At 39.2% G+C, this 17247-nt stretch overlaps 2 protein-coding genes across 3 annotated transcripts in view; one reads left to right on the top strand and one right to left on the bottom strand.

The window, feature by feature from the left end:
• Positions 1-483: 483 nt before the first annotated feature.
• Positions 484-17247, top strand: part of RIC1 (RIC1 homolog, RAB6A GEF complex partner 1) — a 115978-nt gene continuing 99214 nt past the window's right edge. For both annotated transcript variants that reach the window (XM_080670555.1, XM_080670554.1), the window contains exon 1: positions 484-815. In XM_080670555.1, the coding sequence (XP_080526681.1) occupies positions 672-815 (144 nt within the window). In that variant the 5' untranslated portion in view covers positions 484-671. The remainder of the gene's footprint in view (positions 816-17247) is intronic.
• LOC308249543 (U6 snRNA-associated Sm-like protein LSm5) lies at positions 8847-8999 on the bottom strand (the record flags this gene model as incomplete). The annotated part of the gene is given in 3 exon segments (XM_080671114.1): positions 8847-8929; positions 8932-8951; positions 8953-8999. Coding segments are annotated over 3 exon segments (150 nt in total).

Raw genomic sequence — 17247 nt, 5'->3', positions numbered from 1 at the left:
AACGCAGGAAGGGATGGTCACGTGTCCCCCCTCCGCCCGCCCGCCCCCCCCCCCTCCTCCCCCTCCCCCGGCCTGGCCGCCCTCACTGGAGGCCTCACCAGTCACAGGGGAAGTCTGATTTGGCTGGGCCAGGGGCGGGGCGTGGACCGCAGGTTCCCGCCTGGCTCTGCCAGAGCTGCCTCCGAGCCTCACGTGTCCCGGCCCTGCCTGCCGGCTCCGGCTTGCGAGTGGGAGGTGCAGGGGGGCAGGAGAGAGGCAAAACCGCTGGCGTCTGCACGCTGCGCGGAGGCCGCACGAGACGATGAGGGCGGAGCTTCCGAGGGCAGAGGAGGGGGCAGGGAGAGGCCTCCAGTGCGCGCGCGCGGCCGCCTTCCCACGCGGCGGCGCGGGGTGCTGACGCCCGCGCGGCCCGAGGACGGGGCGGGGCCGGGGCGGGTCCCCGCGCTCCTCCGCCCCTCTGAGTCCCGACTCGCCCTCCCCCACACTGGGCCCCGTCAGCTCGGAGGTGCCTTCATAGCTTGGCATCGCGGTGGCCCGGCCCGGCCCGCGGGCAGATGCCCCGAGCTGCCGGCGGCGGTGCGGGAGGCGGGCGTCCGGCCCCGGGCCGCTGAGTGGGACGGACGGGGCTGGGGGCCGCCGGGCGCCGCGGCGTCGGCGGCTCCGCGCGGACCATGTATTTCCTGAGCGGCTGGCCCAAGAGGCTGCTCTGCCCTGTGGGAAGCCCGGCCGAGGCGCCCGTCCACGTTCAGTCCGACCCGCAGAGGACTTTCCTCGCAGTGCTGGCCGCGGCCCGCCTCAGCATCTGGTACAGCCGAGTGAGTACAGCCGCCGCCGCCTCGCCGCTCCCTCCCGGTGTCCCGGTGCCGCCCAGCCCTCAACTTCCACCCGGGGTCCCGGACCCCTACCCCTTGGCGCAGACCCACTGGTCTTGGCCGTCCACCTCCTCGGACCCGGGTCTGGGCAAGTCCTGTGACTGAGTCTCCGGGGTGGATGCAGTCGCTGCTGCTGCCGAAAATCCCGGTGCCACCCGCGGTGGACCGACCGCCCTGCACCGGGCAGACCCCGCGCGCTCCCTTGGCTGAGCCCAGACTTGCCCTCCCCCATTCTCCTGGAGCAGATTTGTTTATTAAACTTTCCACAATTAGAAATCTGGCCGCTGTTGTGTTTCCAGCCCTCTGGTTTGAAAGGCCGTTGATTTGGAGTTAGGGAAAGCCTGTTGGGCTGCTTATCCAGTGCCAGACTTCACAGGCCTCTAATAACTTATTTCTAGCAACTACAACTCAGCCAGAGTTTTTTTATTCCCCTGCCCCCGCCCCCGCCCCAAAGGTCGGGTTATACAACTCCTCGCTTCTCCCCAGCATCTCCCCACTTTCAGGCCAGTCCTTTTCTTTGCTGCTCTTGGACTCTTCCGTAGAGAATTGTGTGTGGGGAGTGGAGGGAGAGAAGTTAGTAGGAGCAGAAATAGAACTCAAGTCTGTCCGTGCTACGCCAAGGTATTAACACCTGGAAATAGTAAGATTTGGGTAGAGCATGAAACTGAGTTCTGTTCCTGCTTTCTGTGAATCCTGTGTGGTTTTTTTTTCTCTCTTGTATCTAATTACTGAGTAGATAAAAGAAAAAGTTGCAAAACTAAATAGTGGATGGGATACACTATATTTTTTGAGAGCTGTCTACAGAGCTACAGAATAGGGTATAAAAGTGTTGTTCTATTTTTTTTTTTTAAGAAGGCACTACTAATTGATGTCCGAGTGAAGTTTTTCTCTCTTCAGAGATTGCTTGACCATCTGGAAATAGGACGTGACCTTGGCTTTATTAGATCTATGTGAAATACTGGTTTTAGTTAAATTAGTAAAACCCCCAGCTTTCTGTGTTTAACCATTTGAATGCCTGCAAGGTCTTTGGCTATCCTCACACATAACCCTAGTAAAAGTGATGAGGTTTAAACATTTCTGGTACTGTATCTCTTTTATATAACTATCATAGATAGACAGTAAATCAGATTTTTACGATTAAGTTTTGGCTGATTTACTTTTTATTTTTTATTTTTGAAATATATATATTATTGATTTTTCACAAGAAGGGAGAGGGACAGAGAGCTAGAAACATTGAGCAGCCGCCTCCTGCACACCCCCCACCAGGGACGTGCCGGCAACCAAGGCACATGCCCTTGACTGGAATCAAACCTGGGACCCCCCCAGTCCGCAGGCCGACGCTTCTATCCACCAAGCCAAACCAGTCAGGGCTGATTTACTTTTTAAATATATATTAAAACAAAATAGGTTGTTATAAATACAACAATATGACTTCTGTCTGTTGCTTGTTGCATTTTTTAATATATACATATTGTATATCATTTGGTTCTTAAATGATATACTAATTCATTTACATTGTGTATGCCAATTAAATAATTTTTTTTGTTTGGGTGTATCTAATTATTTTAAATACATGAAAAAAATAATTATACCTTGAATTTTAAATTGTCAGTTGTCTTCTGAGTTTAGTGGTTAATTTCACTCTTAATGTAACACGTTTTAAAAGACTAATATTTAGCTTCCTTTATCTCTAAAAAGGCAGACATGATTTATTTTTAGGCAGAACTCAATATGAGGGATGAATAGACCAGAAGCCTGTAAATTACTTTAATCCTCTGTAAAAGAAACAAAAATATGCCTCAATTTTGTGAATATTGAGAATAACTATGTTGTGTTTGTTTGCTTTTGGAGTTACCATGTAAATACTATGTATATCCAAGACAGTCTAGAATTTAACAGTCCTCATATTCCTTTCATTCAAACTCCCACCCAACACACAGATAGCTACTTTCTACAGAAGTCCTGGGGCAACTACATTAAGGCCCTGGTGTATAAAAAGTTAGGTTGTAGGGAAGCTACGGGTTCAGAAGTATAAGGTAAAATGAAATGCAAGAATACCTTGGGGGTGGGGGAGAGACCACAAAGTACTGTAGGTTTATGAGTGGTTAGTCTTGCTCTTTGGCATCAGCTTTGTCACTTTAAAAATGAAGTATTGGACCAGATGATTTTAAGGTCTTTGATGATATAACTGGGTGAATGAGGAACAGGTGCCTGTAACTGGATGAATGGAGAACAGGTGCCAGACTCTAGTCTCCAGCCTCCTCTTCCTGAAATACGCCTTTCCCCCACTAAGTCACAAAGTTTTTATTTTGGTTTCTAAATGTCTAAACTTACTGAAACTGTGTATGTTAAAATAAATTTAGGTCAACAAACTTACTTTAAACATGAAAAACACCTCTAGCTAAATTGAGGAGCTATCAGTTAGTCCTACATAATTTAGAGTGAATTGGTGTAAAATAGTGTGTATGCGTGAGAACATGAAAGGTTTGATTTTGGAGAGGTTGTATATGCAAGTATTTTTATAGAATAAAGTGAATTTTGAAGATCTAAAGGGTTTTGAGGAATAGTTGAGGTTTTAAAAGCTGCTTGAGAGCTTTTGGAGACAGGGAGAGAGACATCAAAGAGATGAGAGGATATACAATTTGCTTACTTCAAATTTGGGTCTTTCTTAATTAAGTTAAACTCACTTAGGAAGATGTATCTTTTTAAAAAAGAAAAATAGCCTTGCAGAAGAAACATGCATTTATAGTCTAAGCTGTTTAAAAAAAAAATATATATATATATATATATATATATATACATATATATTTATTGATTTTTAGAGAGGAAGAGAGAGGGATAGAGAAAAATATCATTGATCAGCTGCCTTCTGCACACCCCCTACTGGGGATTGAGCCCCACTAGCTGGGCATGTGCCCTGACCGAGAATTGACCCCGTGACCTCTTGGTTCCTGGCTCAATACTCAACTGCTGAGCCACACCAGGCTGGGCCTAAGCTGGCTTTTTTAATATCCAAAAGAATTATTATGTGTAAAAGGTTGATTAGTCATTAAACTGTGAAAACAAAGTGAAATCACTAAGAATAACTTCTGTACATTTCATGGATTTCTAGTGAACTTTTACTTATTCCTTATAACTACTATTATATAGCCTAAGTATCTAATGGAATCCCAGTGTTATAGAGTCATATCTCTTCAAAATTCTTTCCAGACTCCAAATTTGAGAAATATAGTATACTGCTATTTAGATGTGTTAATGAACAAGAGTTTCTGTAGATACTTAGCTTTCTCATTTCATTTTTAGTGTGAGGATGTAACTTTTTTTTTCTGTGTAACTTTATATAAATTTGGTTTTTCTACTTTGTGATTCCACTTAAAAGTTCTAAACACTACTCAAGAGTTTACAACAAGGATCATTTAGATATTTTGGAACCCTCAAAAAGGGTGCTCAAAAAAGATTTAGCATGTATATGTTAAATCGGGGTGGTAGAGGTGTGACTTTATAAAACAGTTGATGATGTATTTCTGCCAAGGGTATTGTAGAAGGACTTGTGTCAGCTTTGAGGATGAAGCTGCTGTTTAAAACACATTATGATTAATGATTGACATGGGTGTTTTGTAAAATGAGTTGTTTTGTATTGTACCAGAGATACTAGAATTATTCCTATAATATACATTTAACTATTAATATGGAAGTCTGCATATGTGAATCACAAAATGATACCTTAGAATGCTCGAATTCTAAATTGGTCTTATCTCAATTTTCAGGACATTGTTTCAAATAAATAATTAGCCTTAGCAGTATTTTTGAACACCTCCTGGGAAAGAAAGCCTAAATGAGCTATATACTAGTATGAAAGGGATGAAGGGGCATGCTCTATGTAGCAAAACATTTTATCCAAAGATATTAGTGTGTTAATATGATAGTAAATGAAAATTTGTGAGTTATCACTGTGAAGATTACTAATAAAATTAGCTTATGAAATAAATTACGTGTGTTGAGTAACTCTAATTAGAATCTTGTTCTCCTTGGTGTATGCTAATAATAGAAAACAGTGAGTTAGGTGTTCAAAGAAGCAAGTTGTAGGATCAGGTATCTGGTTAACCGTGTGACCTCAGGAAGGACATTTAATTTGTCCCACTGTTTCCCAACTCTCCCATTTCTTACTCTTCCACGTCTATTCTATTACTGCCTTCAGAGAGCCTTCCTTATGAACCACTGTTTGGAAGTCTATTAGGGTTCAGTGTTGGTTAAAGAATGAAGTTCAAACTCTACTTGGTTTGATATCATAGACACTCCCCTATTGGAATGCTTTCTTGCACCATCTCTGCCTATCAGCATATTATGCATCCTTTAGCTTCTGTTGAAATTCTGCTTTCTATATGAGTCATTCTTTATTTATCATAACCAGAATGTACATTTTTTGATGAACTGTTTGTATTGTAAGTTTACCACACGCTTTATTTCTCTGTCTAGATTATAACTGTATGGAGGGCAGAAATGATCTTATTTTGTGTTATTAATAATGCCTTGCATAAAAAGTGCTTAATAAGTATTTGTAAAATAAATAAATGAATTCAGGATATCTGTCCTATGTGTAGCATACAATTTTTTTAAGGTTTAATAATTGGAAGATATTTTAAGTGTTGATGTGTAATTTTAAAAGTATGGTAAATTTCAGTTTAAATTTAGAAAAAACTTCTTTAAAGAGGATTCTATAAGTGCAGGTGAATTAAGTACTATTTTCTACACATAGTCCACATTATTTTAGAAAAGCAGTTTATGTTATTTACAGTAGCCAAGATATGGAAATCTAAGTATCTGTCAGTGGATGAATGGATAAAGATGTGTATATATACATGATGGAATATTATCCAGCTGCTAGAAAGAAGGACGTCTTGCCATTTATAACAACATGGATGGACCTTGAGAGCATTATGCTAAGTGAAATAAGTCAGACAAAGACAAATACTACATGATATCACTTACATGTGGAATCTAAAAAAGCCGAAGTCATTGAAACAAAGGTTAGAATGGTGGTTACCAGGAGCTGATTGGTTTGGGGAAAAGAGATGTTGGTCAGGGAGTACAAACTTCCACCTGTAATATGAGTAAGTTCTGGGGATCTAATGTACAACATTGTGATTTATAGTTAACAATATATATTATATTCTTGAAAGTTGCTAATGGTAATTAGGTGACCTGATTCTGGGGCCGGGGGGTGGGGCAGGGAGTCGTGTGGTGGTTGGCTGGCCGGGCACCCTGGTTGAACTCCTGGTTGAGGGGACAGTTTGCATATTAGACTTTTATTATATAGGCTAATCTGTGGAAAAAGAAAGACACAAAAAAGCAGCATAAACTAATAAAGGTATTTCACTCATCTTTAGGTGCTTTTGAATCATTGACATGATCCATATTACAGGTAAACATTCTGAATTTTCTGTGCACCTGGTGCCTTACATCATAGGAAGCAGTTTCCTGAATGTAGTTCCTTCACATGCCTTGTTCATGATTTTGTCCTGTTCTCATAGTACATATCCAATTTAACTCTTAAACTTGAAATTATCTTTCAAAATACATCAATTTATATCTTTACTACAAAATGGAAAGCTAGTACCACTTGTATGAGTAGAGGGTTACTGTTTGAGGGGCATACAATGAAAACAATGTTAGAAAAATTGCGTCCTGTTAAAGGCTCTTTTCTTAAAAAGGGCAGTTAGCAGATACATGAGAAAGGCTTAAAAGTAAACTAGCACTTTATACAGATTTCCTCCTTATCTAAATTAAAAGGGTTAAAAAGAGAATTGAAAAAATTATTTTCTCACTATATGATTAAATATTTAATACAGTGTTTGTATGTCACCTAAAATGCTGGTATAGGAAATGCTGTATTAAAGCATCTCACTTACTGCTAAATAAAGCACTTATTATGCACTTTATGAAATGAGAAAAAATAAATTTACAATTTAAAAATATTTTTAAATATTCTGGAATTCAGACTTGCTACAAGTTACTTGAAGTTTTTTTTTTTTTTTTTTTTTATTGACCAGCAAGCATTAATTGGTTGGAGTCAAGGTATCTTATTTTTCTTTTAAGGTCATTATAATAATTATTTTTCTTTGAGTTGCCATTACAAACCTACCTGTCTCCCAAAGTGATTTTTTATTTCAATCATAAATCATACATAAATTTACATATGAAATTTTGGCTATATTGTGGTTTTACAATAGAATTTGCTGTGTTTTAATTTTCTAAAAGCTTTATTGAGGTTTATGAATATATAAGTGCACAGTAATTTTGAGTAAACTTATAGAGTTGTGCTACCAGCATCACAGTCTAGTTTAAGAACATTTATAATAATCCAAAAAGCATTATCCCCATTTGCATTCATCCTCTGCTCCCATTCCGGAAACCATTGACTGGCCTGCTTTCTGTCCCTTGGATTTGACTTTTTTTGAAATTTCATATGATATAGTCATATACTATGTGGTCTTTTGTGTCTGGCTTTTATTTAGCATAATGCTTTTGTGGTATTTTTATTGCTGAATATTATTCCATCGTATGAATAGATCACAGTTTTAAATCCATTCACCAGTTGATAGGTATTTGGATTGTTTCTAACTTGGGACCATCATGATTAATGCTGCTATATAAACATTTTTTTACAATCTGTGTGGATATATATTACCATTTCTTGTGGGGAGATACCTAGGAATGGAACTGCTAGGTCATGTGGTAAGTTATGTTTAGCTTTTTAGGAAAACTGCCAATCAGACCCTTTTTAGTATAGCAGTCTCAGGCCCGTTTTATTAACACTTTTCTGCATATCATTTGATGTCATTTCCATTTTTTTTCTGAGGGATTTCTTTTAGTATTTCTTGTTAGGCAGGTTTGCTAGCAACAAATCCTAATCTCTTTACCTAAATGTTTGCTCTGCCTACAGTTTTGAAGAATAGTTTTGTTGGAATACAGAATTCATGATTGACAGTTTTTCTATTTCAGCATTAAATATGACATTGCTTTCTGACCTTCATTGTTTCTGACAACAAATCATCCATTAATTACATTTTTTGTTCTCTTGTGTGTGATCAGGCATTTTACTTTTGTTCTTGCAACATTTTCTGATGGTTGGCTTTTAGTAGTTTGTGTATGGTGTATGTGTGTATGTAAGTGTTGATCCCACTTACGTTTTGTCAGGCATTCTGAAGCTGGGGCTTAATTTCTTTCATCAAACTTGGGACATTTGCAGTCATTATTTCTTCAAATATTTTTTTATCTAATGTCGTCTCCTGAAGCCCCATTATACATATGTTGTTGCACTTGGATGTTTGACAGATCTCTCTCCACTTCTGTCCTCTCTCTGTTTTTTTAGATTGGATAACTTTTTTGAACTGTTTTCATGCTTTTGGATTCTTTTGCCATCTCAAATATGCCGTGGAGCCTATATAATGAAGTTTCCATTTCAGGTATTAAATTTTAAACTCCAGAATTAGTTCTTTTTTTAATTGTTTTTATTTCTTTTTTTAGATTCCCCTCACGTTGAGGTGTTATCATATTTCCCTTTGATTCTTTAAACATACTTTCCTTTGTTTCTGTTATATATTATACCTGTAATTGTTTTGAATTCATCTGCTATTCTGGGCCCACTCAAAGATAGTTTCTTTTTCCTTCCGTCTGGGTCACACTTTCTAGTTGCTTTGTATTTTCTTTTAATTTTTGATTGATAGTTGGGCATTTTATTTATTTTTAGTTTTTTAACCAAAACTACCTTTACTTGAGTCTTCAAAGAGCAAACTTCTCTTTTCCAAGATAATCATGATTAACTTATAATAATGGCAGTTACAAAAGCATTCCCCTTTAACGGGAAACTTAGTTTCACAGATCCAGACAGACATTGAAAGGTTTAAAAAATGTTTATATATTTTTTATCATATAAGACAAAACAGAATGTAGCATAAGTCAAGGGAAATTCATTCATAGTTCAGGTCCTTCTCCAGGAACCGGCATTGTTATATTATTTCCTTTTAGCAAAATCTGGTCTAATTTAGTAATTCTCTTCCTTCTGGTGTGATTTCAAAAGTCATCAAATCCTAGAAGTATCCCAACAATTTCCTTGTCACTCTTCATGACAGTGTGAATTCTTGATCCACTAAGCTCGAGGCAATAGCTGCAACAGGCTAGTAGTAGTGTTAGCCACCTTGGCTACACTGGAAGTTGGGATGGCAAGATTTTCGATAATTGGGCATTTTAGATAATTTATTATAACAGCTCCTGAGTCTATTTTATTCTCCCCCTCCCCCCCGAGAGTCATTGCTGATTTTTTAAAAAAGTATTTCCTAGTAACTTACATGGAGTTAATCTACAAAATTTATCTTCCCTGCTATATGCAACCACTGAGTGACATCTCTGCTTATTTTTATCATGGCTTCCTAGGGTTTGCCTCTGTGTTTACATAGAGAGTGTTTACAGATTTTTTTTTTTCTTTCAAATATCTTAAGCCAGTAAGACATCCATTCTCTGTTGATTGCTTCGTGGATTGGAGAGTACATGCAAAATTCAGGATGTTGGTATGTGTGTTCCAGCTTTTACTTCCTAGCGGACCCTTCTGGGATTTCCTTGTGAACAGTCTCCCAGTGAGCCAGTGATGTGTAGGGAGCTTGGCCTTTCTTTGTCTTATCTTTGCATGTTCACAGTCTCCCTATAAGACAGGAATGAGTGGAGAGCTTGGGTCTTCAGGGTTTTTCCTGTTGGTAAGTATTGTCTCCCAGTGCACCAGGGATATGTGATAAATTTCTATTTCTAGCTGGTTGAGGGATATGCTCCTTGCCCAAATGGGGTGTGCAACCTCTTGCTAGCAGGACTGCTTGTTTTCTAGGGATTTTCCTATTTTAACTGACAATGTTAGGGTATTGCCCTCTGCTACATATCAAAGCAGCCCACCTCTAGCAGCAAAGCTGCTGTTTTTTCACTAACAGGTCCATCCTGATGGCTCTGCTGTTTGCCAAGCTTTGGGGAGGGGATGAGCACAGTCCCAACAAGAATACCATTTATTCCCACTGTTCTGACCTAAAGTTCAGCAGTTTTTCATGAACAAAAGGATTTTAATTTGTTGTTTGCCTTTGGTCAATTTCCAAATATTATAAATATTTGTTTTGACTTTGTTTAGTTTTATGCTTGTTTTTGGGGGAGAGGACTTGCCAACTTCTACTGTGCCATTGTTGGAAGTCCTTGTAATTTGACTTTTGCTGGCAATTTTATGTTTTCCTGTCTTTGTGGGTTAAAACTGATCAAATTAGTTATTGGTGTCATAATTCTCAGTCATACATTTAGAAGAAATACTTCTTAGTTTATCTCTTCAAGCCTATTCAATTTTTGATGTAATGGCTGCTGTCTTGTCCTTTGGGAGACTGAGCTGTTTGGTTCCTTTGTGTGTGTGTTGTGTGGAGGGTAGGTAGTAAGGAGACAGTATGTTTGCAGTTTGGCTGTTTATAGTACAATAGTCATTAGTTGTTAGGTCTCATTTGTTTGCCATTGCTATGATTGTTATCACTTCCTTTACATCATCAGTGTCACTTGTTTTTGAAGCATAAAGGTGATACAATTTTTGTTCACTATCAATCATATGGAATATAAATCCCATTGACTTATTTAAAAACTAAAAGAAAACAAACTAACAAGTGATGAGTTCTTATTATATTAGTCCTTTTGAAAGTTTTTTTTTTAATATATCTTATTTAATATACTCCTTACAGTAACTTTGGGAGTTTGGTCTTAATTCTATTTCCAAATAGAAAAAGTAAGACTTAAATAAAGTAATTTTATGATAGGAGAAATTATTTAATAAGTGGCAGAGCTGAGATACAAATCCACATTTAATGCTAAAGCTTATTTTGTGGAGGTTGTTCGGTGCTATTTTTCATATAAAGTAGGAACGATACAACTTGAAAAAAAATCTGTTTGAAAGATACCTTAGCAACAGCTGACTTTAAAAAACATATTCTAACAGTTATATTCACATGAAAGATTGTTTAAGAAATGCTCACTAAATTCCAAGCACAATACTCAGAACCTTTTAGTATATTACTAGAGGCCCGATGCACAAAATTCATGCACGGGGGGATTCCTTAGCCCGGCCTGCACCCTCTCGCAATCCGGGATCCCTTGGGTAGGGTCCCTTAGGCCTGACTGGTGATCAGGGCCTATCAGGGCTTTCCTTCTCCCTGCTACAACTTTTTTTTTTCAAGTTGTATTGTTCCCCACTGCTGCTATTGCTTGCCATCTGTGCGGTGCTGCTCCCCCTGCCCCTGGTCGCCTCCCTCTGTGGGAGACAGGCGTGGGGTACGATCGCTTGGCTGGCCTGGGCCACCCTTTGTGGGGCGATCGCTGGCCGGTGGCCTGGGCCTCCCTCTGTGGCCGCTGGCTGGGTGGCCTGGGCCTCCCTCTGCGGGGCGATCAATCGTGATGTGATGGCAGGGCCCCCCAACAAATCACATCACACCTGCCTTGGCTGGCCTGGTGCCACTGGTGTCATAGCATGGTCATCCAGAAGGTCGTCCAGATGGTTTTGCTGCTCGATCGTTTGGCCGATTTGCATATTATGCTTTTATTATTATAGATGTCCTTTAAATGAAAGGATGCTGTGAAGTGGAATGGTTTTCTTTCTATTATAAACATTTCCTTTTCATTTTATAAATAAGGAAAATGAGGCCTTAAGGCAGATGGTTAAGTCTGGGTTTCACCATTATTGTGTTGAACTAGGGAAAACTTATGAAACTGCATTGGGACGAGGGTATATAGGAAGAAGAAAATTTTTTCAACATGGATGTATATTTCAAACTAGAATAATGTGTACTATTTAGTATATTTTAAAATGTTTATTCTTGCCCTAGCTGGTTTGGCTCAGTGGATAGAGCATCGGCCTGTGAACTGAAAGGTCCCAAGTTCAGTTCCGGTCAAGGGCACATGCCCGGGTTATGGACTTGATCCCCAGCGGGGGACTTGCAGGAGGCAGCCGATCCATGATTCTCTCTCATCGTGGATGTTTCTCTCTCTCCCTCTTCCTTCCTCTCTGAAATCAATAAAAATATATTTAAAAGAATAAAATGTTTATTCTTTTTTTTTTAATATATTTTATTGATTTTTTTATAGAGAGGAAGGGAGAAGGATAGAGAGTTAGAAACATCGATGAGAGAGAAACATCGACCAGCTGCCTCTTGCACACCCCCTACTGGGGATGTGCCCGCAACCAAGGTACATGCCCTTGATCAGAATCGAACCTGGGACCCTTGAGTCCACAGGCTGACGCTCTATCCACTGAGCCAAACCGGTTAGGGCTAAAATGTTTATTCTTTTTCTGGAATATGAAAATTAGGTAGTCTTCCCTAATTAATTTTTCAGTTAACAAACTCTCTAAATAAACTTTTAAGCCCACTTTAAAAAGTACCCAGTTTTTACAAAACTTTTTCTGAAGCCTATTATGTATTTTTCTTTATATAGCATGTAAATAATATGTAATAGTGAATACTGTAAGCCATATACTAAGACTTAGAGTCTGCATTATTAATATCATGATGTTGAGGTATGTTGTCTTCTGATCCAGAGTTGACATTTAACTATATGGTAGGAAATTGAGATAAATTATAGAGATTATTTACCTTCAGTTCTATATAGAATTTGTGTAGAAATTTCCATCTCTATGTCCAGTTTATGTACATACATAGCACTGAACTGAAATGCTTGTCTAGAAAGGACCATTACAGACACACCTCAGAGATATTGTGGTTTCAGATACCTAGATTTATTTTTAATAAATAAGGCCACTTTTCTTACAACTCACCAACACATTATCTATGGTTTGTCTAGTTGTTAATGTTTTCTTGAATCCTCTATATTTCTTATAAACTTGAAATTATGTTTGAAGGGTTGATTAAAGTTAAACATATCTGGTATGAATACTTTATGAATGATGTATTCATGAAAGTAATTTAAAAAGTATTTTGTTCATTATATTCCACATATGAGTGAGATCATGTGATATTTGTCTTTCTCTGAATGGCTTATTTCACTTAGCATAGTGGTCGGCAAACTCATTAGTCAACAGAGCCAAATATCAACAGTACAACGATTGAAATTTCTTTTGAGAGCCAAATTTTTTAAAATTAAACTTCTTCTAACGCCACTTCTTCAAAATAGACTCACCCAGGCCGTGGTATTTTGTGGAAGAGCCACACTCAAGGGGCCAAAGAGCCACATGTGGCTCATGAGCCGCAGTTTGCTGACCACTGACTTAGCATGATACTCTCCACGTCCCTCCATGCTGTCTCAGTGGGTAAGAGAGTCTTCTTTTTTATAGCTGCACTAGAAGCCCAATGCATGAAGATTTGTGCAAGAATGGGCCTTTCTTTCCCTGGCTGCCAGCACCACCTTTCCGCTCCAGCCCCGCCTTCCCACGCTGCCAGAGACCCTGAGCAGCTGGGGCAGTGCGGAATGCCCCCAGCCGCTCAGCGCCTGCATATGCAAATTACCCCACCATCTTTGTTGGGTTAATTTGCATACTCCTGATTGGCTGGTGGGCGTCATGAAAGTACGGTCAATTTGCATCATTTTTATTAGTGTAGATAGTATTCCATGGTGTAAATGTACCACAGCTTTTTTTTATATATATATATTTTATTGATATTTTACAGAGAGGAAGGGAGAGGGATAGAGAGCTAGAAACATTGATGAGAGAGAAACATCTATCAGCTGCCTCCTGCACACCTCCCACTGGGGATGTGCCTGCAACCAAGTTACATGCCCTTGACCGGAATCGAACCCGGGACCCTTCAGTCCGCAGGCCAACGCTCTATCCACTGAGCCAAACCGGTTTCGGCTGTACCACAGCTTTTTTATTCACTCATCCACTGATGGGCACTTAGGCTGTTTCCAATTAGCTATTGTAAATTGTGCTGTTATGAACATAGGGGTGCATACATTCTTTCTGATTGATATTTTGGCTTTCTTAGGATGTATTCCTATAAATGGGATAACTGGGTCAAATGGGAGTTCCATATTTAGTGTGGAGTTTGTTTTCCATAATGGCTGCACCAGTTTGCATTCCCACCAGCAGTGTACTAAGGTTCCCTTTTCTCCACATCCTCGCCAGCACTTGTCATTTGTTGATGGTAGCCATTCTGACAGATATGAGGTGATACCTCATTGTCATTTTAATTTACATCTCTCTCTGATGATCAATGACTTTGAGCATTTTTTCATATGTCTCTTGGCTTTCTGTATGTCCACTTTGGAGAAGTGTCTAGTTAGTCCTTTGTTGCATTTTTTAATTGAATTGTTTGTCTTCCTTTTGTTAAATTGTATGGGTTCCTTATATATTTTGGATATTAGCCCTTTATCAGATGTATCATTGACAAATATGTTCTCGCATACAGTAGGCTCCATTTTTTTTTGCCTTAGGAAATGTATCCGTAAACATATTGCTACAGGAGATGTCTGAGATTGTGCTGCCTATGGTTTCTTCTAGGATTGTTATGGTGTCACCACTTACATTTAAGTCTTTTATACATTTTGAGTTTATTCTTGTGTCTGGTGTAAGTTGGCGGTCTAGTTTCATTTTTTTGCATTTATCTGTCTAAGTTTCCCAACACCATGTTTTGAAGAGACTGTCTTGACTCCATTGTATACTCTTGCCTACTTTGTCAAATATTAATGGCTTGGGTTGATTTCTGGAGTCTCTGTTCTGTTCCATTGATTTATATGCCTGTTCTTGTGCCAGTACCAGGCTGTTTTGATTATCGTGGCTCTGTGGTATATCTTGAAATCTGGTATTGTGATTTCTCCAACTTTGATTTTCTCTCTCAAGATTGCTGTGGCTATTTGGGGTCTTTTTGGCTTCTACATAAATTTTTGGAGTATTTGTTCTAGATCTGTGAAATATGCCGTTGGTATTTTAATAGGGATTGCTTTGAATCTGCAGATTGCCTTGGGTAGTATTGACATTTTAATGATGCTGATTCTACCAATTCATGAACACAGTATAGTCTTCCACTTGTTTATGTCTTACTCTATCTCTTTTTTCAATGTCCTGTAATTTTCCAAGTACAGATCTTTTGCCTCCTTGGTTAAGTTTATTCCTAAGTATTGTAATTTTTTTGTTGCAATGGTAAATGGTATTGCTTGTTTATTTTCTGTTTCTGAGAATTCACTATTAGTGTATAAAAAAGCCATCGATTTTTGGGTATTGATTTTGTATCCTGCTACATTGCCAAATTCATATATTAAATCTAGTAGTTTTTTGGTGGAGTCTTTAGGGTTTTTATGTTCAATATGTCATCTGCGAATAATGAGTTTTACTTCCTCCTTTCCAATTTGGATGCCTTTTATTTCTTCTTCTTGTATGATTGCTGTGGCTCGGACTTCCAGTACTGTCCTATACAATAAAAGGCTAATATGCAAATTGTCCTCTCGACTGGGAGTTCAACTGGCAGTTCGACCAGGGGCGGGGCCAGCAGGACAACTGCCTGCAGCCCCTCCCCCCAGCCAGCACCACCCCTGATCGGCCCCCCCTCACCCTGATTGGGGGCAGGGCTGGCCCACCAACTGCCCGTGGCCCCTCCCCCTGGCCGGCCTGGCCCAATCGGCCCCCATCGGGGTGGGCCAGCTGGACCCCACCTGTGCACGAATTCAGGCACCGGGCCTCTAGTGTTGAATAAGAGTGGTGAAAGCGGCTATCCCTTTCTTGTTCCTGTTTTTAGGGGAAATGGTTTTAGTTTTTGCCCATTGAGTATGATGTTTGCTGTAGGTTTATCATATATGGCCTTTATCATGTTGAGATATGCTCCCTCGGTTCCTATTTTCTTGAGAGTTGTTATCAGAAATGGGTGTTGGACTTTGTCGAATGCTTTTTCTGCATTTATTGATATGGTTATGTGATTTTTGTCTTTCAATTTGTTTATATGATGTATCACGTTTATTGATTTGTGAATATTGTACCAGCCTTGCATCCCTGGAATACATATCACTTGGTCATGGTGTATGATTTTTTGTAATATATTGCTGGGTCCGATTTGCTAATATTTTGTTGAGGATTTTAGCATCTATGTTCATCAGGGATATTAGCCTGTAATTCTCTTTCTTTGTAGTTTCTTCATCAGGTTTTGGAATTAGGATAATACTGGTTTCATGAAAAGAGTTTGGTAGTGTCCCTTCCTCTTGGATTTTTTGGAATAGTTTGAGGAGTATAGGTGTTAGTTCTTCTTTGAATGTTTGGTAACACTCCTACGTGAAGCTCTCTGGACCTTGGCTTTTGTTTGCGGGAGTTATGCATGTATTCTGAAGTAATGGCTTATTTATTTACTTTTGGACATTTTTTTAAGGTAAAATTTATGTACAGTGAAATGTTGATCTTAAACAGATTTTTACAAGTGTATATACTTGTCTAACCACCATTCCCATCAAGATTCAGGACATTTCCATCACTCCAGAAAGTCCTGTGTGCCCACTTCCAATTGGTCTGCTTCCCTTTTCCCCTATATGGTGGTTTGCCTTGGTCCAAGCCCTGTCCTTCCAGAATGTTCAGCAGTTCTTGTCATCAATGACTAAGCTGTATATAGGAGGAAGTAATATATTACTGTTGTCTTAAGTAGGAGTTTTTGAATAAACTATTTCAAAGAAGCAGTTGGGAGTTTTGTTTTATAGTATTTTAATTGAATTTATTGGGGTGACATTCCTATATAATAAAGACCTAATATGCTAATTAGACTGAACAGCAGAACGACCTTCCAGATTACCTTCACATGAAGCCGGGGCTGCAAGGGCTGAGCCCCCTTGCACAAATTTCGTGCATCAGACCTCTAGTTGGTTAATAAAATTAAATAGGTTTCAGGTGTATGATTCTATAATACATCTGCATATTGTATTGTGTGTTCACCACCTCAAATCAGGTCTCCTTCTATCACCATTTATCTTTCTCCTTTACCCTCTCCTATCTCCCACTCCCTTTCCCTCTGGTAATCATTAGACTGTTGTCTGTGAGGTTTTTTTTTCTTAATTCCATCACCTCTGTTTTATAGTATTTTAAATTATGTGATCCTGAGACTTAAAATATTAAAACTGTACTATAACAAATAATCTTTAGGATTTACTGTATTTATTAATTATTATTTTTCATATAAACTGTAAGCCTACTTTTGCCCCACTCTGTCTATAATTTGCCTATTCTGGACATTTCATGTAAACAAAATCATACAATATGTGGCCTTTTATGTCTGGGCTTTATTTTTTTCACTTAGCCTAATGCTTTAAGATTCATCCATTTTGTAGCATGTATCAGTACTTCATTCCTTTCATGAGTGGATAATATTCCTTTGTATGGATATAT

This window comes from Plecotus auritus (genome assembly GCF_963455305.1).
Source record: "Plecotus auritus genome assembly, chromosome: 5".
Lineage (NCBI taxonomy): Eukaryota > Metazoa > Chordata > Mammalia > Chiroptera > Vespertilionidae > Plecotus > Plecotus auritus.
Note: the sequence above shows the minus strand (reverse complement) of the source record. Positions and strands in the feature narration are given on the sequence as shown.